The sequence below is a fragment of the Sander lucioperca genome, chromosome 21 (assembly GCF_008315115.2).
Source record: "Sander lucioperca isolate FBNREF2018 chromosome 21, SLUC_FBN_1.2, whole genome shotgun sequence".
Classification (NCBI taxonomy): domain Eukaryota; kingdom Metazoa; phylum Chordata; class Actinopteri; order Perciformes; family Percidae; genus Sander; species Sander lucioperca.
Window position 1 is genome coordinate 20,799,939 of NC_050193.1, and position 27,213 is coordinate 20,827,151.

At 42.7% G+C, this 27,213-nt stretch overlaps 2 protein-coding genes across 2 annotated transcripts in view; both read right to left on the reverse strand.

Annotated features, from left to right (window-relative positions):
- LOC116063780 (mucin-2-like) overlaps positions 1-27,213 on the reverse strand; it is a 126,162-nt gene that overhangs the window by 12,479 nt on the left and 86,470 nt on the right. The window contains exons 6-7 of the mRNA XM_035996512.1: positions 23,568-25,905; positions 1,603-1,765 (exon numbers count right to left, since the gene is read on the reverse strand). Of these exons, the coding sequence (XP_035852405.1) occupies positions 1,603-1,765; positions 23,568-25,905 (2,501 nt within the window). The remainder of the gene's footprint in view (positions 1-1,602; positions 1,766-23,567; positions 25,906-27,213) is intronic.
- Positions 19,985-27,213, reverse strand: part of LOC116063753 (polyserase-2-like) — a gene marked incomplete at its 5' end in the record, with an annotated part of 115,617 nt that continues 108,388 nt past the window's right edge. The window contains one exon of the mRNA XM_031318693.2: positions 19,985-20,115. The remainder of the gene's footprint in view (positions 20,116-27,213) is intronic.

Consider the following 27,213-nt stretch of genomic DNA (forward strand, 5'->3'; position numbering starts at 1 on the left):
ACTGTTCCCTTAAGGTCTCCTAATAGGGTATGTAACATTGGTTGGGCTGAAAATTGCCCGAATTCTATTTTATTAGGCCCTTAACTACCCTGTGAATATGGCTCTATTTGGAACAAGAGCTTTTCTTCCAAATATGGTCTGCTCATGAATATTTAGATGAGCTGTGCGCTGATTGGTTTGAGCGAACCCCATAGAAACACATTGGAGACGAGACAGCAGGTCTCATATTTCAGACACTGCAAAGTTATAGGTTGTCGGGCTATTTCGTTATTAAATTCACTTCTGAGACTTTTTTAAGCGAGAAATCAACTATATAAAGCTCAAATATGGGCCGTTTTACGAAAATTGATGGCCAATTGCAAATTTAGTAAGACGTGTCGGACTTTAGGAGCTCCACACAGTCTGACGAGAAAGCGGCAACCTCCATACCTAGTGAAAGTCACCGGTTCTCGGTTACTGGAGAACCGGGGCTCGGGGCTCCGCGGAGCTCCGGAGCTGCAAGCTATGTGTCCCATTTAATCCTATGGGGAAAGATTGTTGCTACACTTTCGGCATAACTTTCGTATATTTACAGTTTGAATTTCGTCATGCCACTTACATAACATGTACCCCAAGGTCTTATAAAGCTAACTATGGTGTCTGATTTCAATTTAATGTACTTCTGTGAACATTAGGGATTTTGTTAGCTGCTACTGTCCCTCCAATCCTATGTTTACAGATCGCGGCTAGTTAGCTTCACTTTCGGCATAATTAAAGTATATTTACAGTTTGAATTTCGTCACGCCACTTACATAACATGTACCCCAATGTCTTATAAACCTAACTATGGTGTCCGATTTCAATTTTAATGCATTTTTGTGAACATTAGGGATTTCGCTAGCTGCTACTGTCCCTCCAATCCTATGAATTGTGTCTAGCTGCAAGTCTTGGAGCTCCATCAGGGCCTCGGCATTTTGTAGTCCAGTAACCCAGAACCGGTGACTTTGCGCAGGTATGGAGCGCCGCGGGCTTCCCTTTGTGACGGAGATCCAGCTAGCTCACAGCGAGCTGGGGTCTATGAAGTAGGACACGCCGGGCGGCGAAGCAGCACCGGCTGCTGTCATGTAGCCTGCTGAGCTCCTGCTGAACTGCGACACACAGTCGAACAAAATTTGCAATTAGCCATCAATTTTTGTAAAACGGCCCATATTTGACCTCTACATAGTTGATTTCTCACATAAAAAAAGTCTCAGAAGTGAATTTAGTAATGCAAGAGCAGGAGAACAATGTAAAAAGTGTCTGAGATTTGCACGACCTAGATTTAGAAGACTAACTGACCTCAGATCAGTTAGTGGCCTATGTAAATGTTTGGGCGTGACAAAGATAGAGACTAGAGCCTCATTTGCTCGTTTTCAGAGGCAGTTTCAAATTGTGAGATTTGCAGAGGAAAGAGGTGTCAATGGGATTTTGAGATTCTATGTATGTCCTAGTTACCCACTAAACTGTCATTATTCAACTATGACAAGGTAAAATTGGTTATGCATTCAATCACCCCTTTAAGAGTAGAGCAGTTAAGCAAACACAGAAACCACCGCCTAAGAGAATCTGCTCCTTAGTGCTTACCTTGAGAAGCAGTGAGCAGCAGTCACCACCCATTGACTGTTAATGAGGGATCCTCCACAGAAGTGGCTCCCAGATGTTTGCAGGCTGGCTTGCCAGGGCCAGTTACCTGGAGGGGCGTTCTGTCCTCCAACAATCCTGGTGTTGAGCGGACTTATACCGCACACTGCAGAGAGACAGACAATAAGAACACAGTGAGCAATACTCCCCTCTCCCTGGATTACCACTGAGCACTGCTGGGATTATAAACTTTAACTGTTGCTTGAGAATTATGATCCTGGGATGCTCTCAGGTGTTTCTAATCTAACAGTCCTAAGTAACAGAGGAGAAACTATTCTTATTTCAATTTCTACACATTTCATTGCTTTTACTGGGTTTGACAGCAAATACTAACAACCATGAAGATATAAACAAAACAACTAAAGTCCAACATGTTGACAGCCAGGTGAAAGTAAAGAAGTGTGCATAAAACTGACTTACCATTTAGTTGTGAGTGAGACTCTGAAAAATAGGGAACAAATACAAAATCACATTTAAAACATTTATATTAACTGATGCCTAATGTGATCATTTGTAACCATAGAAATAAAAGTCATTCAAACACAAATATTTTTTCTTTGTCGTGAAGACGAAGAAGAGATAACCACTGATACTTTAACAGAGGCAAACTTTTATTTTTATTTTTTATGAATGTGAACTATGTGGAAATGATTTATTTTTCTTTGACTAAAAACTTGTTAGTACTAGAATACTTAAAGGGGCACTCACCCATTCAGTATTGCTTCCATAAACTTTGTGGGACTCACAAGACAACCTTATTTTTATTATTTTTGCTCTTGCATCACGTGTTGATCTTGATTTGATTATTTATTTATTTTAGTTAATATCTAAATGCTATTGTTCATTTTCATATATATATATATATATATATATATACTGTATATCTCATTCATATATATTTTTTTGTGTTTTGTTATATGTGCAATATGTTTTACTGTACCTTATAAAATTAAAGTTCATTGTGGGGTAAAAAAACAAACAGGAAAAAGTTCCAGTACTACCCCACCCAATCTTAATCTAACATAATGAAAATGACAACACTGTCTCTAACCATATCATTGGAAATATGTAAACATGACAACACGTATAGTGTTAACATAGCCTGTCATTAAATCTTGACTCTGCAAAATTTAACAAGTATGTCAAAAGTATTGATAGCATGAGACAAACACTACGTATGCTGTTATTTATGAGTGAGTGGTGTTGACATACAGTGCATGTCTTTCTCTTCCAACAGCCACATGTTTTACATACTGTCTTGTTTTAAAGTAACAGATTAGCAGTGTTCTGTGCTGTCTGCTGTCCCATCAAACTGGTTTGACAGACAGGGGACATTTTTCTCTCAAAGCATGTCTTTTTATTTGTGCAACTGCCACATTGTGTGATGACAGACAAGGGGTGAATGCTTATTGACTGTGTCTGCACCGACAGACATCTGATGATCACTGACTGACAGTTTACAACACGACAATCCCAAAATGATGCTGTATGCTTATACTTCTACTGCAGTTACTGCTGCTCATCATATTACCACTACTACTGTTATTTCTCCAGTCTCCAAGGATGCTTTGATAAAACATCCCAGCAGCAGAAGTTAAAGGGGCACTCAACTCATTTTACACATGAAGTTCAGTTTACTCTATAAGACTACTACCAAGCCTGCGAAAAATAATTGTATAATATAAATTATAAATAACCATGATGATGGCCTACACTTCAATAGTAAGTGAACGTATCACTAAATCACATCTTTCCTACATACATAAAGCATTTGCTGTGATGGATGACTAACACAGATGTTCTTCTTTTCCTCAGTAAAAGTGTTGCAATCAGGGACTTAACGTGTGTACCCTGAAACTCTGTAGCACACATTCCTCTGAGCAGTGATGAAAGAAATTAGCCTGGATGCCAGCCGAACTTAGCTGCGTCCACAACATTTGAGGTCGGGAAGTTTGGTCTGGACTTGATCCGTTGTGGAGCAACTATGTTCGAACCAGAGCTGTTTGGACCAATCAAATTGTCAAGGCGGGCTTTATACGACGATGGACAGATGATCAACAGTAACATAATCAACCACGTCACCAAAGAGCGCTTGGGTTGAATTCGTTTACAACAAAGATGGCTGCCGCTGGAGAATTGAGATGTGCAGATTCCGCCATTGTGTCTGTTATAGAAGATATCCACAGCACATTAATTTTAAAAGAGGGACAGAGAACCGCAATCAAGGCATTTCTCGATCGGAAAGATGTTTTTGCCGTCCTACGGGATTCGGCAAAAGTTTAATTTATCAGCTGGCCCCGATGGTTGCTAAGAAGACATACGTCACATACTCCGTTGCTCTGATTGGTTGTTGGTCTATCCAATTGAGTGCAGAGGCATTTTCTTTCCTGGTCGGTTGAAACATCCCATAATCACAGCCCAAAGGAGCAGTATCAGACTCATATCTTGACTAGAATCTGAGTATGACAACGTCAAGATAGAAAGAAACCTATGGCTACCACAGAACTCCCTGAACCAGTTTGTGATGCTGTAATCTATTAAACAGGTCAGTTGTCTTTGGCAGAAAAGATATTGAGTGTCTGTCAAATCGAGTAGGTTACAAAAGCATACGGCAGACTTAAAAATCTTAAAAAAGCTCTGCAACAACTTAAAACATATTCAAATCTATTGAAGGTGGAAGAGCATGCAATACATGTCTCATCTGCTTCATCAAGATGGTCTGTCAGTCAACAGATAATTCACAGGCGTGATGTGGACTAAATTATACTCACATTACACAGTCTTCAATCTTAAAACTGAAGAAACGTAATTCATTTTTTACACTAAATATAGAATTGAATTATTAAAATGTATGGGAATTTTAAAGCAGACCTCAAAGAAAATTGTATAAAATAAAAAGACTACCCGTTAAATCCATGATTTCTATGATGATAATGTGAGGCTGTGTCAGTTTTTATGACTTTATAACAGATTCTTTTCTTTGGTTGTTTTGACCTCCTAGAAACATTATAAACAGACACGATAACTTTTGGACTTTAAAAGCGTTTTAGAGAATTTACTTGACCTGGACACTCCTAAATTTGATCACTTTCATACATTTTACATCTTTTGCACTTTTTAAATTCTTTTAATGTACCATGTTTCTACTGATTTTATTTTATAAATGGTCTTATTTAGTTATATAATAAAGCGCCTTATGCTTGCCTGTGTGTCAGAAATGTGCTGTATAGATAAACTTGCCATGCCTTTTATTCATGCATACTTTGAATCATTAACGTGCACTCAGTGTGACAGGATCAGTTGGTGGGTTTTTGATCCCCAAGTACTTTTTATTTACTTCAAAAGTAGTATTTTGAATACAGGACTTGCCCTCGTTTTACTTCACTACTTACTATCTTAATTCATTACAATATTTGACTTCCTCCTCAGTGTGCTTCCACTCAGGAGATCTCAAACATGATTGGTTCAGGTGTGTGCAGTGAGGAGGGTCCTTACCGTGTGTCAGGAGAGTCAGCAGAGCCACCACAAAGATCACCTTGTAGAGAGCCATAACTGTAAGTACATGCCATCAGATCTGCTCCGGCGTTAAATAATCTTCTTGTGCCCTTAACCCTTCCCCTTCCTCTCTCTATACCTCCCACACAGTAACACAAACATTACCTGTCAAAAGACTCGCCCAACCCCTCACCGCAAACCACCTATTTCACCGGATATCAAACATTACATACAGTACAGTACAGTAACTGACATTCACACAAGTACTGTTCTTATTATGTATTTTTATTTAATGCCACGTTATAGTTCTAGTCCACTTGTACATTCACAGGAAAATGTTTTTTTTACATTTATTTTGCATATGTAGTAACTAAAAACATAAAAAATAAATGTATAAAATGTAATGAATTGTTACAAATGAAACGTTCTGACTTGTGAGCTCTTATAAAAATCTGTGTTGTGAGACATTTCTCCTCTAATCTTCTCCCATGTTATTTAATATTTATATATTTCACATTTTACAAAAAGAATCAAAGATTGGAGAAAAGTCCAGAAAGTGAAAACAGATTTGTCTATCAGATCTTAGTTTCTTCTTCTTCTTCTCTTCCATTAATCATCGGACGACCCCTCAGATTTGTCTGATGATTCTTTAGAGGGGCCCGAGCCCTAGGTTGGGAACCACTGGACCATCTAACTGTAGATACAGTTTTTAAAGTAGCTCCACCTGGAGCAGCTACAACAATAACATGCTGCTCTCTTGTTGATGCTTCAGTATTCAAGCTATGTCACATAGAATCAGATATCAGTCACAGACAGAGACACTTCACTTCACTTCATGTACTTTTACTGCATGGTGCCAAGAAAACTTCTGTACTTTTACTGCTGATACTTTAACTGCATTTTACTGACTTTTTATATATGTACTTATATACTTTAAATGAAGGACTTTTACCTGTAAGTAATTTTTACATTACTATATCAATACTTTACTGAAGTAAAGAAATACTTCTTCAGCGACTGTTTAAAGCACTTGATGAGTTCCAGTCAATGCGTCAGTGCCCCCTGAAGTCAGACTGCAGAAAGTAAATGTGGGAATAACGATTACTCGTAATATTTTCAAGTATTGTTGCCTCACGCAGTGGTGTAGTCCAGGGTATACGCTGGTATACGTCGTATACCTACTTATTTTTCAGTCAGCATTGCGTATACCCACTTCTAAATCCCCCCTGATGCGCACCATTCAGTAATATCTGTGAGCCAGATTGCTGATTTTTTCCTCAAGGATAGTGAAGCCATGACCCACCCTCCTCTGCCTCTAATTGGCTGGTACTCGCTGCTTTCACTGATTAGATTGGTTAACTTTAGGCATGAGGACTGATGAGCCAATCAGAGGCAGAGTAGGGCGGGTCATGCCGAGGAAAATATCGCTACTACCTCAGGTGAAAAAAAAAAAACCCTCAGGTGCCGGTGCCACTTGACTACGATAACGGCAGCAGACCAAACAACAGATGAAGAAATAACACAAGCGGCGGTGTGCCAGCCCAGTTGATGGAAGACATAATTCTGAGGTAAGTTTTAAGGTGGTTTCCAAATGAATCATTATTTTAAACTACTGGCAAATTGCCAGTGGCAATATGACTGCACATTTAGAGGAGAAGAGATAACACCATGTTTGCCTCATGATAAATACATTTTACATTCATTCAGGCTGCTTGTGTGACCAGTAGTAACTACAAACTGCTCCTAATCAAGTCATGATCATTTTATAATAGTGAGCAAGTAGAAATGACAAATTTTTACAATTCTTACATGTCACTGTTTCTAAAACAGGGCTTTTTTCTGGACTACTTTAAAAAAAAAAACTAAAAAAAAAACTGAGAAACTGTGAAAACTGAGAGTATACCCACTTCTCCAGGGACCACTACACCACTGCTCACGCACATTTTTTCACTCTATATCATTCATGTTACCATGAAGATTAAATCCAGCAGTGCTATTTGCGCTTGTACTGAGTGATAATTGTTCCATAAACACCTTGTAAAATCCAACTCAAATCTTTAATAAAAATTTGTTCTTAATATTTAATCGGCGCTGTCTCACCGTCGCATTGTCCGCTACGGAGCGCAGGAGGTGTCACGCTTGTGACTTGTGTTTCCTGTTTTATTTTGTAATCTGTTTGTTCTCACTTGTCTTGTCCAGTTTACTTCCTGTTTTCTGTTTTCCCGCCTGTCTGATTGTTCTGCCCCGCCCTGATGTGTTTCACCTGTTGTATCACCTGTCCCTTGTTAGTCCTTGTTACCTCTTGTATTTAGTCTCTGTCTTTCCCTTGTCTGTTGTCAGATCATTGTATGTTGTTTGGAGTGTCTGTGTGTCATCTACCCTGTTGGTCATCGGTGTTCCTGATGTTTTGCCTGTTCCTGTTTTGGATTCTGCCTGTTTCTGTTTTTGTTAGATTTTTGCCTGCTGTTCCAGGACACCTTTTGTTCATTGGATTTCATTTTAATAAATCCTTCAGATTACTCTTGTTTTCTGCCATCTTGCATTTGGGTCCTACATTCCCTGAAACTCCTGACAGAATGATCTGACCTCATTGGACCCAGCAAAGAGGCTTATTTTCCGGTGGGTTCCCAGATTTTGTTTTTTCTGTCCTACTGTTTTGCCGCTCCAAACCGATCTGGACATGGAGCCTGCACACGCTATGTCAGAAGAACTATGTGACTTACTTTTTGACCTAGTTGAGCTGAAGACCTTGTGGAAGGAGGCTACCAGTGAGTACCTTAAGGAGTCAATTTTGTTGGAAGCTCGTGAGAAGGTGTCAAAGAAACCCTGGCTTAATGACTCTATTCCTGCATGGGCTAAACGTTTTCTTTCCACTCCAACTCCTCCACCTGCAAATGAGTTGTGTTTGTCTACGCCTGTTAGCTCCACCAAGGCTCCTCAAGTTTTCGGCCTACTCCAGTGCCAGCTAGCACCCACTAGCCTGCCTGCTTTTCGGCCTGCTAGCAGTGTGGCTACTCGTTCTCTGTTTTTGACCCCGCTTGCTCCTTTGCCCGCTTTGCCCAGTCCTGTCTCTCTACCTGGAGGAGAGCCAGAGACTCATATGACTTTGTTTCAATATTTTGCCATGTCGGTTAAAAAGACTGAGGAGGCCAAAGCAGCCAGCCTTTCAGCTGGAAAGGAAAAGTCTAGTACAGCTACTAGCAGCTCCCCTGACCTCCTGTCTGTCAGCTCATCAGCTACCCGTTCAGCAGATACCCTCAACTGCAAGCAATCCTTTGAGGGAACTCGCCTAGCCATATTCCCTGGGAACCGTGGAGGCCGGAGACGGGGTAGAAGACAACATGGTTCCCGACGCCATGCCCTGCTTCACCCTCTCTTCAGCCCAGAGTCCTCGCTGTCCAGCGGCCTCGAGCCCGTGCTGTCCAGCGAGCTAGAGCCTGAGCTGACCTGTGTTCCTGAGCCTGAGCTGACCTGTGTTCCTGAGACTGAGCTGACCTGTGTTCCTGAGACTGAGCTGACCTGTGTTCCTGAGCCTGAGCTGACCTGTGTTCCTGAGCTTAAGCTGACCTGTGTTCCTGAGCTTAAGCTAACCTGTGTACCTGAGCCTGAGCTGACCAGTGTACCTGAGCCTGAGCTAACCTGTGTACCTGAGCCTGAGCTGACCTGTGTTCCTGAGCTTGAGCTGAACTGTGTTCCTGAGCTTAAGCTAACCTGTGTACCTGAGCCTGAGCTGAACAGTGTACCTGAGCCTGAGCTAACCTGTGTACCTGAGCCTGAGCAAACCTGTGTACCTGAGCCTGAGCAAACCTGTGTACCTGAGCCTGAGCTGACCTGTGTTCCCGAGCTGACGTGCAACCCTTCTGTTCCCGAGCTGACGTGCAACCCTTCTGTTCCCGAGCTGACGTGCAACCCTTCTGTTCCCGAGCTGACGTGCAACCCTTCTGTTCCCGAGCTGGCGTGCAGCTCTCCTGACCCTGGGCTGGCGTGCAGCTCTCCTGACCCTGGGCTGGCGTGCAGCTCTCCTGACCCTGGGCTGGCGTGCAGCTCTCCTGACCCTGGGCTGGCGTGCAGCTCTCCTGACCCTGGGCTGGCGTGCAGCTCTCCTGACCCTGGGCTGGCGTGCAGCTCTCCTGACTCCGAGCTGGCGTGCAGCTCTCCTGACTCCGAGCAAGTTAGCAGCCCACCTGAATGCAAGCTGGCTAGCAACCTCCCTGATCCCGTGAATCCAGGCTAGCTAGCAGCCTTCCTGAGCCCCGGCTAGCTAGCAACCTCCCTGAGCCACAGCTAGCTAGCATCTCCCCTGAATCCAGGCTAGCTAGCAACCTTCCTGAGCCCCGGCCAGCTGGCAACTTCCCTGAGCCCCAGCTGGCTAGCAGCTCCCCTGAATCCAGGCTAGCTAGCAGCTTTCTTGATCCCCAGCTGGCTAACAGCCTCTCTGAGCCCCGGCTAGCAGGTAGCCTTCCTGAGTCCAGGCTAGCTAGCACTCTCCCAGATCCCAGGCTAGCTAGCAGCCCCCCTGAATTTAGGACAGCTAGCAGCCTTCCTAGTGTCCCCGAGCTCCCTAGTGTCCCCGAGCTCCCTAGTGTCCCCGAGCTCCCTAGTGTCCCCAAGCTGCCCAGTGTCCCAACACTACCCAGCTTCCCCGAGCTTCCTAGTGTCCCCGAGCTTCCTAGTGTCCCCGAGCTTTTCCCCGAGTTTCCTAGTGTCCCCAGGTTGTCATTGATCCTGGACCCCCAGCTGGCTAGCAGCTTCCCGGAATCCCGGCTGGCTAGCAGCCACCCCGAGCTTCGGCTGGCTAGCAGCTTCTCTGAACCCCGGCTGGCTAGCAGCCTTTTAGATCCCCAGCTGGTTAGAAGCATCCCTGATTCCCGGCTGGCTAGCAGCCTCACAGATCCCTGGCTGGCTAGCAGCTCCCTTGATCCCCAGCTGGTTAGCAGCCCTCTAGAACCTTGGCCTGCTAGCAGCCTCCCAGAATCTCCGCTGACGTGCAGCCTCCCAGAATCTCCGCTGACGTGCAGCCTCCCAGAATCTCCGCTGACGTGCAGCCTCCCAGAATCTCCGCTGACGTGCAGCCTCCCAGAATCTCCGCTGACGTGCAGCCTTCCAGAATCTCCGCCTGACACCAGCCCAGCTGACCCATCGCCTGACTCCAGCTCAGCTGACCCGTCGCCTGCGCAGCCTCCCAAGGGGCTCCGCCTTGGCCGGCCTGCTCGGCCCCCGGAGGGGCGCTGCCCTCGACGTCCAGTACGGCCACCAGAGAGATTCTGCCTTCATCGCAGGCCGCCAGAAGGTTTCTACCTTCGCCAACCTGTTCGGCCGCCTGAAGGCATCTGCCTTCGTATTTTCTGCTCTCAGTTCCCTGTTGCCGAGGCCTCTCTGCCCCCTGTTGACGGCCTCTCTCTGTTCCCTGAGCCCCAGTGACTCTCTGTTCCCTGTGCCCCTGTGACTCTCTGTTCCCCGGGCCCCAAGTCCCGCTCCCGTTTTTGTTCGCCCTTTCTGGGCTCTTTGCCCCTTTGTGGACATTGATTAAAATGTTCTGGTTTTTTGGGCCGTCTGGGAGCCGTCCCTTAAGAGGGGGGTTCTGTCACGCTTGTGACTTGTGTTTCCTGTTTTATTTTGTTTTATTTTGTTTTTATTTGTTTGTTCTCACTTGTCTTGTCCAGTTTACTTCCTGTTTTCTGTTTTCCCGCCTGTCTGATTGTTCTGCCCCGCCCTGATGTGTTTCACCTGTTGTATCACCTGTCCCTTGTTAGTCCTTGTTACCTCTTGTATTTAGTCTCTGTCTTTCCCTTGTCTGTTGTCAGATCATTGTATGTTGTTTGGAGTGTCTGTGTGTCATCTACCCTGTTGGTCATCGGTGTTCCTGATGTTTTGCCTGTTCCTGTTTTGGATTCTGCCTGTTTCTGTTTTTGTGAGATTTTTGCCTGCTGTTCCAGGACACCTTTTGTTCATTGGATTTCATTTTAATAAATCCTTCAGATTACTCTTGTTTTCTGCCATCTTGCATTTGGGTCCTACATTCCCTGAAACTCCTGACAGGAGGAGGAGATGGCCTGACTGCATGGAATACAGGATAACATTTAATACCCTTGCATTAGATAACTAAAGAACACAGTGTAAATAACGAAATATCTGTCTTTAATACTGTGCATATATTATCAATAGGGCTGTCAAACGATACGATTTTAATCGCTGAATTTCTATAGTTAATTGCGATTAAATGCATATTTTATCACATGATTAAAATAAAATAGTTTTAATAAACAGTTTTTAAGTACATATTAACAATCGAAAGGAATTTTTACCAGTGTATCTTGATTGGGAATCAAATGAATGCAAAGAAAGTTACTTTATGAACTTGATTTTAAGATTTGTAATTATTTATTTATTGTAAACAAAAGAAACGTGTGAATCTGTCATTATTGCACAATTACTCCAAGTACCTAACTAAAAAAACTAAAAATCCCTATCCTTACTAGAGTCAATATAGTGTTTAGTAACTCCTAAATAATGTTGATTACTCAGTGACGTCCAGTGATCACCGGTTAATGAGCAGCTCATTTCTGCACAAATCCGTGTTAACACAGCCCATCTTCACTCTTACCCGGCAACAGAGAAACAGGCTGGATAGTCCGTTACACTGTTGTTTCCACAACAACAAAAACACAGCAGTCTCTGAACTCGTGTTGGGAGTTTCGTTGAAGTTGGATGTAGTCCAGTTTTTATCTAATGAGTGGACACTTGCAAGCAGGATTGATGGAACAGGTGGCCGGCTAGCGTAAGCTTTACACCTAGCTAGGTTATACTCCAGCCCCCGTTCGCATTTCACCGCTGAGGATGTCCCCTCGTGATCGCCCGCTCCGGCCGCTGCCTGCTACGGCCGCTGCAGCTGCCCGCTCCGGCCACCGCTGCTGCCCGCTGGTCAAACTAACCTGTACGGCGGGTGGCAGCAACCTCTTATTTCCAAATATTCATCTCTCCCCCGCCCCCCGAGGGCCGGTGGTCTAGCATCACATTAACTGTACTAGGCTTACTATGCTTAGCTACGTAGGTGGTAGCTTAAGCTTGACTTGCTTCGGTGATATTTTAATTCGGCTTTACACAATCAATGTGCATATGGCTTTCGACTTGTCTACGAGCCGTCCGGGAGTTTTGGAAAATAAAAAGCGCCATTCAGGATTTCATTGCTACTGTCTTTCTCCATCATGCCTGCAGCCTGCAGCAGAAGGATGTGTTACGAGGAAGTGGCAGCTTGATGATAAGTAACGGTGCTGCAAAGGGTTAAAATAGTAGCCTGTTAGGCACGACGCAAAGCCGAGTGAAGTGTAAAATAAATTAATAAATGCTGGCATGATTAATGCGATTGAAAAAAATTAATCGCATCGCGTCGGCCTTAATCGCATCACGATTAACGCGTTAACGCTGACAGCCCTAATCATCAAATGTGAAAGTCTGGAAATACAGCCGTTAAGCTCTTGCACAATCGTTACACTTAATGTCCTCGTTATCGGTCCAAACTTTAATACTGTTCGGGACAAAACCTGCATGAAGAAAAGAGTGTTGGCCTATTACACTTTTCGTCTTCAAATACTTGATGCTGTGATTTTGGCAAGGTGTTAACAATCATAAATTGTTGTAAACATATAAATTCTGCGGTGAACCCTGTGCGTAATGCTGCATGATGGCACTGCTGGCACTGCAGGAGGACTACGCAAATGGAAGAATCAGGAGAGAAAGACACTTCAGGGACCATGACGATGACTGGCTTATATGCCGATTTAGATTCACTAAATCTGCGCTCTTGGATCTACAGTATGTACTGAATTGGGTCCAGTAGCTAGAGAGGGCAACGCGCCGGAACCGTGCCATCCTGGTCCATCCCAGTCCAAATACAGGGCCTCGCCACTCTGGGGGCCGCCGGCTGTTTCCAAAGGGAAATGGCAGACAGCTACGTGTTTTTTTTAATAAATATTATATATAATCTTCACCTCACCTTTATCACTAAGGCTTGTTTGGATATAATATATAGTTCTGTTAAATCTAGGTCTGGTATTTCGAAGCTGTCCCCGAGTGCCGTAATGCCTGCCGTTTTGGACAGTATTAATATAGGTAGTGTATAGATCATGTTTCCCTATATTGTGCGAGAACAGGCCGAAATTATAATTCAATTTGCAGCAATTCCCGAGCATCTGAGAAGCTGCTTTTTCCCAGCTAGTCGTCATGATTCAGTGTAACGAAAGAACAACTGCCAGGGTCATTAACATACTGATCAGCATTCATGAGGTGCTTTGCATTGACTATTTATGGTTAAAAATGGGTATGTACAGGGCGGGATAAGAGGCTGATTCACGTACGCACACTTGGGCAACCTGTGATTTATAAAAGGAACATTGCTTACAGGTGTGCGTACACACAGTTTTATAAATCTAAATGTTTTTTGGCGTACGCCATTTTTGGCTTTTGGGCGTACGTACACTTTTAGTAAAGCACAGTTTTATAAAGACCCCAGATCGTTTTATTTAAGTAGAAGTAGTACTACCACATTGTAGAAATACTCTGTTACAAGTAAAGGTTCTGCATTCTAATACGAAAATACAATTATCTAAAATACTTAAAGCATCAACAGTAAAAGTACTTATTATTTAGCAGTGCCCCCGGGGTTCGCATCCGACCCGTGGCCCTTTGCTGCATGTCATCCCTTCTCTCGCCGCTTTCCTCTTTATTCGTACTATCAAATAAATAGCATAAAAAGATGGCCAAGGTGGAGCTCATTTGAACTGCTTTTAAACCTGTTTAATGTTTCATTTATAAAATGCATCATATTTTATTTGTTGTTTTAAATGAAAAACCTAAACTGGCAAACTACAGTTGTAGTGGAGAAGTATAATGTTGCAGAAAAAAAAGGAATATTCAAGAACATCAAAATTGTATTTAAGTGCAGTACTTGAGTAAATGTACTTTTTTACACCACTGGTTATTACTTTATAATTGTGCAGTGCTTTGCTTTTAAATCTACCAGTGAGACACACATGATGCTGACGGTGATGGAATGTCTTTCTGACTGACTGCCTGAAAGGACAGAAATAAAATCTAAAAACTGACTGAAACAGACGGTGGGAATGTGAAGTTAACATATTCTGTAATGATTGAGATCAAACCTGTAAAAACACAACAAGATTTGGTCCTTTTAATTGTCAAACCAATTCATTCATTCCATTCTCAACTCATTATTATTTAAGAAACTAACTGTTAGCTATACCTGTGGTCTTCATTATTTCACAATTAAAACACCATGACAGAAGACGTACATATATAAACAGGGACGGACTGGGACCAAAAATCGGCCCTGGCATTTTGGCCCAGACCGGCCTACCACATAAGATCACAAATACCACCCGTCCTTGGGCTCCCCCGAATTTGTATACCAACTCCTACTCCTTAAAACTACTAACGCCATGTAATGAGTAAGCAAGAATCAGTGAGAATTGACACATAAATATTACTTAAATATTTCAAAAAAGTGCCATTTAATAACACAATAAAACGGTATACTCCTCATGAATCATAAAACAAGCTATATATGTATATACAGGGCACGGAATTAACACCCGACCACCCGCCAAATGCGGGTGAATTTTGTGATTGGCGGGTAACACTGTCAATCTACCTGCCACATTGGCGGGTAGCCAATGAGAATTGAGTGATTCAGACGCGTAACTATCGGTAAGCAGGGTACACGGTTGCTTACGGGCCTGGTCCAATCAGGGGCCCGCATCACTGGAAGACATTGATTGACAGCCGGGGCCCCCTATCGCATTTTCATTACTCACACAATCCCAGCAGTCCCACGTGCAGCCACTGACTAAGCGGGAGTGAGAACGGGTCAAATTCATTTCCTAGTTTCTGATATGAAGACGAGACGTGTGTGTGACTCGAACATCTCACATTTACCAACAAAACATACAGCGAAAGACCGTGCAAAACATTTCAGACTGTCCTGCCTACCTGTATACATTTTAACATCAATGTACGCTGTGACGTTTATTCACTCTAAAGTCAGCGGCTTTATATATATCTATGCAGAACCTAGCCTATGTCAAAGCCAGTCTACGGAAAGCCGTTCCACTCCCTATTCAGCCCCATTGTACCGAATTTGGTTGCAGTTCCACCAGAGTTCCACTGGGGGTGATGCAGGCGAGTGCAAAATGAATGGGACTCTATGGAGCTAGACAGCTAAATTTGTCTCTATCGCCTGATTGTCGTTGAGAAATCTCAGATTCGATTGTAGTTTTTGCAAGTTCAACGTGGAGTATAGTTCGACAGTTGAATGAACGAGTACTTATGTGCTTTTGATTTCTTACAGGTTGAGTCGTTGTTGCCCATAACACGCTAGCAGTCTGCTAATGAATGCTGATTGGTCAGTTAAGGACTGATTACGATCGGCGATCCCGCTTGATGGCATCTGAAACACAACCAGAATGTCATAGTGAATATTTCGGCGTGGTCTTTAAAACATTAGAAAACCTCTTTCTAGCACGGGTACTGACAGGGAGAGCCTTACCTGTCAGCTGTGTTGTCGATGCCTCGAGAGAAAAAAGGAAGTGACTCAGATCTTGCCGTGAAGCAGTATATCTAGCCGTATATGTGTATGACGTCATTGACATTTTAAAAGGCTTTTTAGAACAAAAAAGCGACTAATACACCCAGCAGTGTGTATTTTCTTAGCCTCCCCTTTCGAATGCAACATTCAAATTACTAGACAAAATATTATATCCTGAGAAAAGTGGATTTTGAGGGGTATAGCTCCATAGAGTCCCATTCATTCTGCACTGGCCTGTGAGCACCCCCTATATGGATCAAGAGTGGAACTGCAACCAGTTCAGAAGCCGAAAGTAACGAGAGAGTGGAACTTCTTCCCTTATTAGAAATTCTTTGCCTATGTGATATTTTTGAGTAAAGTGTTTTGGGCCAGCCCAGTGTCAATTGAAAAAACAATGTGCCACCGATATAGGTCTACCACTTTTATGGGGCGGTTCATGGGCCGGACAAAAAAAATTTCTTTTTAGATTTTAAATAAAATGTGGAGGGGCTTTAAAGGTTTGTAAACAACAGTGATGAAATATAAAGTAAAACTTGGAGAAAAGCTCAAACCTAAACAAAAAATGACAGACAGAACCTGACTTTCAACCCTGCACACAGAAGTTATTTCTGTTTCAGTTCCTGAAGGTGACGCAGCTGATTCACCGTTGACCTCCATCTATCAACACTGACTTTCAGCAAACTGGTCAAACTGCACCAGGTTTAGAGAGAAAATGCCATATCGATATTCAGGTACAGGTAGTGATTGTTTGGGAATAAATGGGAATCAGCAGAAACTGTCAACATCATAAAGGTCAAACATCATGGTTTACTGTGATCTCTGGGCGTGTTTCTCAAGTGAGAGTTTTTAAAAGCCTCTTTTTTAAAGCTCTGACGAGACCCAGAAGTGTCCAAAAATAGTGAATATGTCAGGCTCAGTCACAGGGACAGGACAGGAAGCATCAAAAGTAAAAAGCCCACTGGGACTCTTTTCATGTCTAACTGATTGATTGGACTGTACTGGGACTGGGATGTTCTTGTATCCATCATGAGGCTTTTTACGTAATCACTTTTTCACAGAGCTGCTTGCAGTGATTCCCAACCAGGTGTATTTGAGTGTAGCATAGCTAAGAAAAATAACATATCAGTCATAATGATGAATATATCCACATATTGAGTCAGCTGTAACAATTGAATACTTGTTGCAATTGAGTCAAGTAATGGATAACTGCATGAAATAGTTATAAGTCATTGGCAAATAGTAGAAATAATTAGCTAAGAGAAGGCCTACTGGTTAAAGTTGAAATAGTGAGCTATTGGACAAATGGTGAAAAAAAGCTTACGTTATAAGTAATGGATAAATGATTGAAAAACTTAGCTTAAAGTAATGAATGTACAGTTGAAATAGTATTGCAAAAATAGGTAAAATCTAAAAAAAGTAAAATGGATAAGAAACATCCAGCATCTGGTAATTCATAGCTATTGCAAATGCTAACTTAACAAACTGACCTAAATGTGTTGGATCACCAACCTAAATATCTACAATACTGCAACATTCATGTATTATCCAGTTTAAATCAAATCAAATGGGGTGATTGTCTGCAATCTGCCGTCCCTCTAGAAGCCTGAGGCTGAGCCCTCTCAACCCGGACACAATCACTCCCAGCTGGCAGGAGGCTGCGGTTCAGCTGGGAACTCTTGCTGATCAATATTTTTGCACATTGATGCCATAATAAAAAATTGCTGACAAGCACTAGCTTTGTGAGTTTGTTGAGTTCTTTGTCTGACTCACCAAAAGTTGGGCCTACAGGTGTATCTAAACTACAAACAATTGAAACCCTTTGAATGCACACAGGAGATTTCCATGTGTGACTTAAAAACCCAATTGCTGCACCAGTGATTTAGGATGAATACATATTTATTTTGTATTTTATATTTGTAATTCAAAGCTGATCTGTTTTCACTTTGACATTAAAGTCCTGTTGATTAAATCTACTTGGATTCAATAACAATAACATGAAAACCTCATTCTAAAGAGAGGGTGATACTTTTTAAAGGCCCTGTTTCTATATATACAGTATATATACAGTATATATATATATAAGTATTCATACCCATGCTAAAGTTGACTAAAAAGAGGAATAAAAAAAAATCATCTTTTGGACTGAAATAACTGAAATTAAATGAAATAAAACCATGCCAATCTCTAGATATGGTGAAGGGTATGTGATGATGTGGGGCTATTTTAATTCCAAAGGCCAAGGGAACTTTATCAGGATGCATAGTATCCTGGATCCATGAAATAACTGGCCTTTAACAATAAAAATCTGCCTTCCTCTATGGGAATTTAACATAGAGGTATGTATAATTATGGCCCCTGTATTTTAAGGAAGAACATTTATTTATTTACAAAACATTATTCATTCACAAAAGAAATTGGTGTCCTTAAAAGGTCGGATTTTTCCTCATTTTTCCTCAGATCAAGTTCCAAAAGATTATTTTTTTATTCCTCTTTTTAGTCAACTTTAGTATGGGTATGAATACTTATGAGCAGCACTGTATATATATATATATATATAAGATCCAAGTAGATTGTGGAGGGTTACCCCATTTACACACAGTCCACCTGGGTATAACCCTGATGGAGCCATTGGTGTGAAAGGGGTCTTAGACACTTCTGGGTCATTTCCCTTATTAACCTTCATAAGCAAAAAACACTATTCCACAGACTCAGTCTCACATTGTAGTGTGCGCAGGAGAAAACTGGATATCTGAGTTTAAGCTTGTCACTGTATCATAAACACGGCTGAAGTTCTTCTGCTTATCGTTATTGATAAATAGCCAACATTGTGCTATCACCAACTCTCTGACATATTCAATCACACAACAAAGGGGACGGAGCTCATAGTCTGTTGTCAGAATGTAAAGTGTTTTCTAAGTGCTCCTTGCCAAAAAGCTCACCATAGAAAGTTTAAATACATCATTTTAGTGAACTCTTGTGTCTGATATGTTTTCACACAGTGTGCCAAATGGGACTGTGCCTGCACCTGTCAGCCTCCGGAGTGTGACTCCTGCAACTGCCTCTGCTTCGAGATCCGAATCTTTGAAAAATGTTTTTTAATTGTATGCCTTTTATTAGAGAGTTTACAGTGGAGAGATAACAAGAAAAAGAGTGTTGGGGAAGACTGCGATTTATGCTCAGCATCTTCATTTTCTGTAAAATGAATGGAGTTAATGGATGGAACAACCAGACAGTAAAGGTCTGTTTTATGTCTGATAAATGAAATACCTGATAAATCAAGGTAGCCTACTTCATCACATTGATGCAAAAATGTAAATAAAAATGGTTTTGCTCATTGAATTTAAATATCTAATGTTGATATTAAAACATTAGATATCTGCTATAAAACCATATCATATAATACCATATTATAATAATATTATACCATGTTGTTACCATGACTAGAACACATTTAGAATAATTATAGAGAATCTTATTTTCCCTGATGTTGTCAACTGTCCTGCTCAATAGTTTAGAGGTCCTGTCACTGTGCTGTTTATTATTTCTGAATTAGGAAGCGTTATACTTTTTAAAAGGCTTTTATCCAAAGCGACTGCTAGATAAACATTCACACATCAATGGCGCAGCATTGAGAGTAATTTGGGGGTCAGTGACATGGGACTGCAGGACTTGTCCAGGGATCGAACCACAGAATTTCCCACTGGTAAACAACCACTCTACCACAGCCACAGCCTGTGCTCACAGCATAAAGGAAAATGCCACAGAATCAAGCAAACAGAAAGGTCTTCACATTTACATGAGACAAGAATTGGCAAGACTTACAATTGGCATTAAGCGTTCAAACCAAAGAAATATCCATTTAAAGTGCAGCAAATACAGTTTGTGTACATAAACCGCTTCAGATAGTTATAAACATAATGGTACAGTAGCTCTCTGAGGTAGATGATGGACAAGCTGATCAAAGTGACTGTGTTCCTCAGGCCTCCAAATTTCATTTCATTGCATGTGTTAAAGCCTTCCCTGACATAGTTAGTTCTAGATAAAGTAGAATCTATCTGCAAAGTAATATCGTTGTAGTGATTCAAAAATAATAATTATTAATTAATAATAATAAAAACAAAAACAAGAAATGCTGGAATGTTTAGCTATATATTACATAGATATTTGTTTAGTGCAAATTCAACACGTCTTCATTTTACACCCTTCATTTTAGACTGATAGCAGTTACCCTTCAGAAACTCAGAAAGAGACACTGTCCGAGTCCTTCAAAGTCAATTCATTTTAAAGTTTTCTTTTAAAAAACAAATCTCCTCCTTACTCTACATGTTACATTAATGTAAAGCCTCCACATCTGTCTCTATCTGTGACCTAATCACATTACCTGGTCAGTATTTTGCACAATCAAGTCATACATTAGTGTTAATGCAGCTTTGACCTAAATTGTCTCTCAGATTCAATATTATTTACATTAATTTGTGCTCATCACATCATGTACAGTAAATCCTTCCAAAAAAGTTGGAGGCTTCTATAAGAAAAGTTGGAGACACGCTGAGAAGACGAGGAGATGGAAAAAGAGGAAGACCAGGGAGTGAGCAGGAGTGGCACCACCGTTGGAAGCAGTAATGCTGGGGACAGTTGCGTTGGTGCTGTTGCTGGCGCTGGTGTTGTTGTTTGAGTTTGAAGCTGGAGATAAGAACCCCACTGTACGAGCCAGGAAGGTTTTAAAGATGCTCAGTTTGGGGAATTGCATCACTGCATCTCGTGTTTGTCTGGTGGTGTTTTCAGCTGATAACACTGCTGCCTGGAACCAAGAGTCGCCCAGCTTACACATCAACGGACCTCCAGAATCACCCTGAACAAACAGACACACATGTTCAACATTTGTATGAAGTGGACATTCAGTCGCATCTTCCTGTGAAACTACACAAAATAATATTATTTTTTTCTAGTTTCACTAAATGTGCTATTTAGACAATACCTTCTTATACTTTAAAGGATTAGATAAAAAGTTTGATACCTCTCTCATGTTTGTGCAGTAAATTTAATGGATAACTTAACATGTGGCCAACACGGGCACGTTTACAGTGATGTTGATCAATGTGCATTGTCTCTGAGGAAATAAAATTTGCCAAAAAACATAAAGCTACAGCCAGGAGCCATGTTATACTTTAGTTTGTACGGGTTGAATAAAAAGGATATAACATGTTAATCAGTAAGCATTAGAGTTGGTGGTAGGTGGAATTTGTTACCATTTGACAGAGCCAGGCTAGCTGGTTCCCCCTGTTTCCAGTCTTTATGCTAAGCTAAGTTAGCCTACTGCTGACTGTAGCTTCATATCTACCGTACAGGCTTGAGAGCGGTATTGATCTTCTCATCAAGCTCTCAGCAAGAAAGGGAATAAGTATCCAGAAATGCCTGTTTAAGGATCAACAAACTCCTGTTTAAAACAGAGACATATAAAAGTATAATAATCTCCTGCTCTCATTGATCACCTTCTCCAGTGTAAAAGTTCTGGTACAAATGATGTCACTTGATGACCCGTTCCCGCAATTTTCCACCGATGTCTCAAACTCCTGCAGAACTTGTTCCGCTGAAGTTGGGAAAAATAAGAAATTGATGCGAATTAAAACATCTGAATCAAATCCAACAGGAACACAGAATAAATGGGCAACCATACTTTGTTAGTGCCAAAAACGGTAATGTACAAGGGCCTAAATGTTCAATGTAAAGAGGTGAATTGATGCAGAGGTAGCATTACCCGCTCCTCGCCCGGAGTTCCAGCCAGCAGCCCAGCACGTGGAGCCCAAAGCGAAGGTCTGTCCGTTGTCAAGGCAGATGGGCTGGATGGAGTTGGACAGGCTGGGTTGGGTTGACAGATGGAGCACTGCTACATTTGACCCATTCAGGTTGCTCAGGGTGATATTTGTCACATTCAGTGTCACCTCAAAGGGGTTAGATCCATTCTGTTTCAACCGACCCAACACCACAGTCCATTCAGACGGTGTTGGTGAACTGTGAGAGATAAAATGAACTAAGTAAGGACTCAAGACAAACATCTGATTGGTTTAAGACAAGGGCAGGGCCTCTACATACAGTTTCCTAAAGGGCAGTTATTTTTAATCCAACATTACATTGAAGGATAAAAGCTAGCAATTTGGTTACCTTTTGTTCTTAAATTGCTCAAAAATTAAACAGAAAATTACGATCTGTGACATCGCTCCAGGTGTCTCACCTTGAGAAGCAGTTGGCGTTGCTCAACACGGAGTCAACACCCACCAGAGTCCCGCCACACATATGACTTCCATTCCTCTGTAGGCTCGCCATCCATGGCCACACACCAGCCGTCGCCACCGAGCTTCCTCCCAAAATACGACCAATACGGGAATTCATTGGGGCTTGGCCACAGACCACAGCTGGATAAACAATCACAATCAGATTTATTGGAATTTGACTTAATTAGTTTTGTCGTTGCTCTTAATGTACTTACACAGAAATAGACATACAACTTCAAACAAGGACAACAAAGCTGAACAAAGGTAAAGATAAAGTGCTATGTAAAGATATAAATATAAAAAGTACAGAACTATTCAAAAGTTTGGACACACTTTCTCATTGGGAAAGTGTGTCCAAACTCCTTAATCTGTATTTCAATTAACAAAATATATAATTTACAGGTACAGTGGATGTTTAGTGTGTTACAGAGTTATTGCACAGGGATTGTTTCTGACACTACGTGACTGGAGGTATGGGCCCGTCATAGTGACGATCTGTGTCTGGTTTTGTTTCGGCGTACAGTGTTCTGTAGCGCCTACCAGAGGACAGAGGCGACGTTGGAGGCTTAAAACACCATTGAGCGCATCAGTTACAATACAAAGTGTGAACACAGCAAATACAAAATTATGCACACAACATTGTTTGGAGTTTGATGGAAAAGTGCCTTCATAAAAAGTCTTGGGTATAAATATTTCCCTCAATATAAAAATCATATAGCTTCAATAAAGAGCTGCAACAAGCTGATACAGAATATATAACCAGTGTTAAAATGTAACTACTCTAAGTACATTTTCTCAAGTACTGGACTTAAGTACATATTCAAGGTACTTGTACTTACTTGAGTATTTACATGTTCTGCTACTTTATACATGTACTCCACTACTTCTAAGATGATATTGTAGTGTTTACTCCACTGCATTTATCTGAAAGCTTTAGTTATTTTTCAGATGACAGTTTTTTATCCCCTTCCTGTCCAATGAAAACCATGTATCTCCAGATGTGTTGATGTTGAATGTTTGTGATGAATTGAAGGATAAAGTGTGTCTTTATGTGTTGAGAAAATTTTCCTACTTATATATAAATATACATAAAAATAAACTCTTTAAAAAGCCTTTTTGGATCAGCTGGAAAAAGCATCATCAAAAAGCTGAAAACATGGCTGTTTTTCTGACACCATGAAAAGTTTAAAAACTTTTAAAGATGATGATCTTATAGAATATAATGCGTTGCTGTAGATTAAACCATCCAACAGCAAATAAAGGAGTTAAAATGAGCCCAACCTTAAACATCTACAGCAGTAAAATGCAACATAGGCTATACATTAATACAGGGTAATATTAATCCAGAAACATCAGATACTGACAGGACACATTTTACAGCACAAAACTTACTTTACTTTAAGTACTTTAGGTTTATTTTGCTGGTAATACTTACATGTTTTATCTTAAGTAAGATTGTACTACTACACTACTGTAAATATGAAAAGATCTCATTTTAAGTGGATATTTAAGGTTAAAGTCTGGACATGACAGACACTCACGTTTGGCAGTAGTGGTTGTAGTGGTTGGAGGGAGGGTGGTTGTAGTGGTTGGAGGAAGAGTGGTTGTAGTGGTTGGAGGGAGGGTGGTTGTAGTGGTTGGAGGGAGGGTGGTTGTAGTGGTTGGAGGGAGAGTGGTTGTAGTGGTTGGAGGGAGAGTGGATGGAGGGAGGGTGGTTGTAGTGTTTGTAGGGAGGGTGGTTGTAGTGGTTGGAGGGAGGGTGGTTGTAGTGGTTGGAGGGAGAGTGGATGGAGGGAGGGTGGTTGTAGTGTTTGTAGGGAGGGTGGTTGTAGTGGTTGGAGGGAGGGTGGTTGTAGTGGTTGGAGGGAGGGTGGTTGTAGTGGTTGGAGGGAGAGTGGATGGAGGGAGGGTGGTTGTAGTGGTTGGAGGGAGAGTGGTTGGAGGGAGGGTGGTTGTAGTGTTTGTAGGGAGGGTGGTTGTAATGGTTGGAGGGAGGGTGGTTGTAGTGGTTGGAGGGAGAGTGGATGGAGGGAGGGTGGTTGTAGTGTTTGTAGGGAGGGTGGTTGTAGTGGTTGGAGGGAGGGTGGTTGTAGTGTTTGAAGGGAGAGTGGTTGGAGGGAGGGTGGTTGTAGTGGTTGGAGGGAGGGTGGTTGTAGTGTTTGTAGGGAGGGTGGTTGTAATGGTTGGAGGGAGGGTGGTTGTAGTGGTTGGAGGGAGAGTGGATGGAGGGAGGGTGGTTGTAGTGGTTGGAGGGAGAGTGGTTGGAGGGAGGGTGGTTGTAGTGGTTGGAGGGAGAGTGGATGGAGGGAGGGTGGTTGTAGTGTTTGTAGGGAGGGTGGTTGTAATGGTTGGAGGGAGGGTGGTTGTAGTGGTTGGAGGGAGAGTGGATGGAGGGAGGGTGGTTGTAGTGTTTGTAGGGAGGGTGGTTGTAGTGGTTGGAGGGAGGGTGGTTGTAGTGGTTGGAGGGAGAGTGGATGGAGGGAGGGTGGTTGTAGTGTTTGTAGGGAGGGTGGTTGGAGGGAGGGTGGTTGTAGTGGTTGGAGGGAGAGTGGTTGGAGGGAGGGTGGTTGTAGTGGTTGGAGGGAGAGTGGTTGTAGTGGTTGGAGGGAGGGTGGTTGTAGTGGTTGGAGGGAGGGTGGTTGTAGTGTTTGTAGGGAGGGTGGTTGTAGTGGTTGGAGGGAGAGTGGATGGAGGGAGGGTGGTTGTAGTGTTTGTAGGGAGGGTGGTTGGAGGGAGGGTGGTTGTAGTGGTTGGAGGGAGAGTGGTTGGAGGGAGGGTGGTTGTAGTGGTTGGAGGGAGAGTGGTTGGAGGGAGGGTGGTTGTAGTGGTTGGAGGGAGAGTGGTTGGAGGGAGGGTGGTTGTAGTGGTTGGAGGGAGAGTGGTTGTAGTGGTTGGAGGGAGGGTGGGTGGAGGGAGGGTGGTTGTAGTGTTTGTAGGGAGGGTGGTTGGAGGGAGAGTGGTTGGAGGGAGGGTGGTTGTAGTGGTTGGAGGGAGAGTGGTTGGAGGGAGGGTGGTTGTAGTGGTTGGAGGGAGAGTGGTTGTAGTGGTTGGAGGGAGGGTGGGTGGAGGGAGGGTGGTTGTAGTGTTTGTAGGGAGGGTGGTTGGAGGGAGAGTGGTTGGAGGGAGGGTGGTTGTAGTGGTTGGAGGGAGAGTGGTTGTAGTGGTTGGAGGGAGAGTGGATGGAGGGAGGGTGGTTGTAGGGAGGGTGGTTGGAGGGAGGGTGGTTGTAGTGGTTGGAGGGAGAGTGGTTGGAGGGAGGGTGGTTGTAGTGGTTGGAGGGAGAGTGGTTGTAGTGGTTGGAGGGAGGGTGGTTGTAGTGGTTGGAGGGAGGGTGGTTGTAGTGTTTGTAGGGAGGGTGGTTGTAGTGGTTGGAGGGAGAGTGGATGGAGGGAGGGTGGTTGTAGTGTTTGTAGGGAGGGTGGTTGGAGGGAGGGTGGTTGTAGTGGTTGGAGGGAGAGTGGTTGGAGGGAGGGTGGTTGTAGTGGTTGGAGGGAGAGTGGTTGGAGGGAGGGTGGTTGTAGTGGTTGGAGGGAGAGTGGTTGGAGGGAGGGTGGTTGTAGTGGTTGGAGGGAGAGTGGTTGGAGGGAGGGTGGTTGTAGTGGTTGGAGGGAGAGTGGTTGGAGGGAGGGTGGTTGTAGTGGTTGGAGGGAGAGTGGGTAGACAGCCGATGATGAGGTCAATGTTAGCTCCAGTGGACGTGAAGGTGACAAAGCCCGGCTGGCTGCTGGTGATCTCGCTGTTGATCCAGGACTGATATTGGGACACTCTGGTGTAGACTCCTGGGAAAATAGACTGGGAACAACCATTTCCAAAACTTACGATTCCCCCCAGGATCCAGCGGTTGCCCTGCTTGCTCACCAGCGGACCACCTGAATCCCCCTTTAAGAAGAGAAACATTTAGGAGAGAAATCTTTGCAGGAGATTAAATCTGACACCAACACAGGCGTAAAGATGTTTACCTGACAGAAGTCCTTCCCTCCAGCACGTGACCCAGCGCAGATCATGTTGTTTGTGATTGAGCCCTCACCATAGTTACAGTTACACTGTCTGTTCCCCACGATAGGCACATTCACCTCCATTAGGTTTCCTGGGGGAGGAAGGGGAACTAAAGAGAAACAAATACAGTAAATAAACAGCACATGTGATGAATTATGAGTGTTTGATTACTACGTCAGTAGGTCTATGAATCTAAAGGACCATGTCTTTGCCCATTAAAGGTACAATCAGGAGTTAAAAGTTCAACAAAGTCAAACCAAAGGACAGGTCCACTACAACTTCAAAACAAAGAACTGAAACCCTCTCAAATTGACAGATCATAGACAGGGACGAATAAAAATAATGTTAAAGCTGTTTATGCTGTTTACATCAACTATTGAAGATTTCCATGAAATATGCTATAAATATTTATGTTCCCAAGAGGATAAATCCTAATTGTTCAGCTGACCACTGAGCATTTCCTCTCACACCCCTCTAATTTCTAAGTGAATTTGAAAATCTATCTGGGAATATTTGACCACTAGTAACACTATGTTTTACAAGGAGCCAGGTGTAGCTACGTGCACCAACAAAGACAATGAAGAAGAAGACGGATTGCAACCTAACATGGATGAAAACAATTTGAAATGTTTTTCATTCTAAATTCATTCTGCTTCTTCTTTTTTTATGAAGATAACACAATCAACACTTTGTTAGACCTAAAGGACACACAGTGTGATTTGGTGAGAAACTTAACTTTTAAACTTAACCAAGAAAACTCCACAGGTAAGTTGACCTTTCCTCTAGCACCATCACCAGAACAAACTCTTTACTGCAGAGGCTCTTTGCAGCAATTTTTCTTTTGTATCGTGGGGTGTTTTATAAAATATTTTTAAACTTAATGATATTTCTAAAACTCTGTTTTGTTGCTCTATGGGTAAAGGAAGGTGGTACTCATTTTTGCATTTAAATGTCTGAGTAAACTCAGTTGTTGTCACCGTTTTATTGAAAGAAATAAATGTAACCTAGCTGCTTTCTGACCCACCTCCGGATGCAATGGCGCCCCAGCCGGTCACCCAGGAGCTAACGCCGCTGAAGAAGGTGCTGCCTGGAGCTGCCAGGCAGACAGGAACAATGAAGTCTGTGAAAGTCACCGGTGAGGAGAGCTGCAGGAGGCAGATGTCGTTGTCATTAGTTCTGGAGTTATAGTTA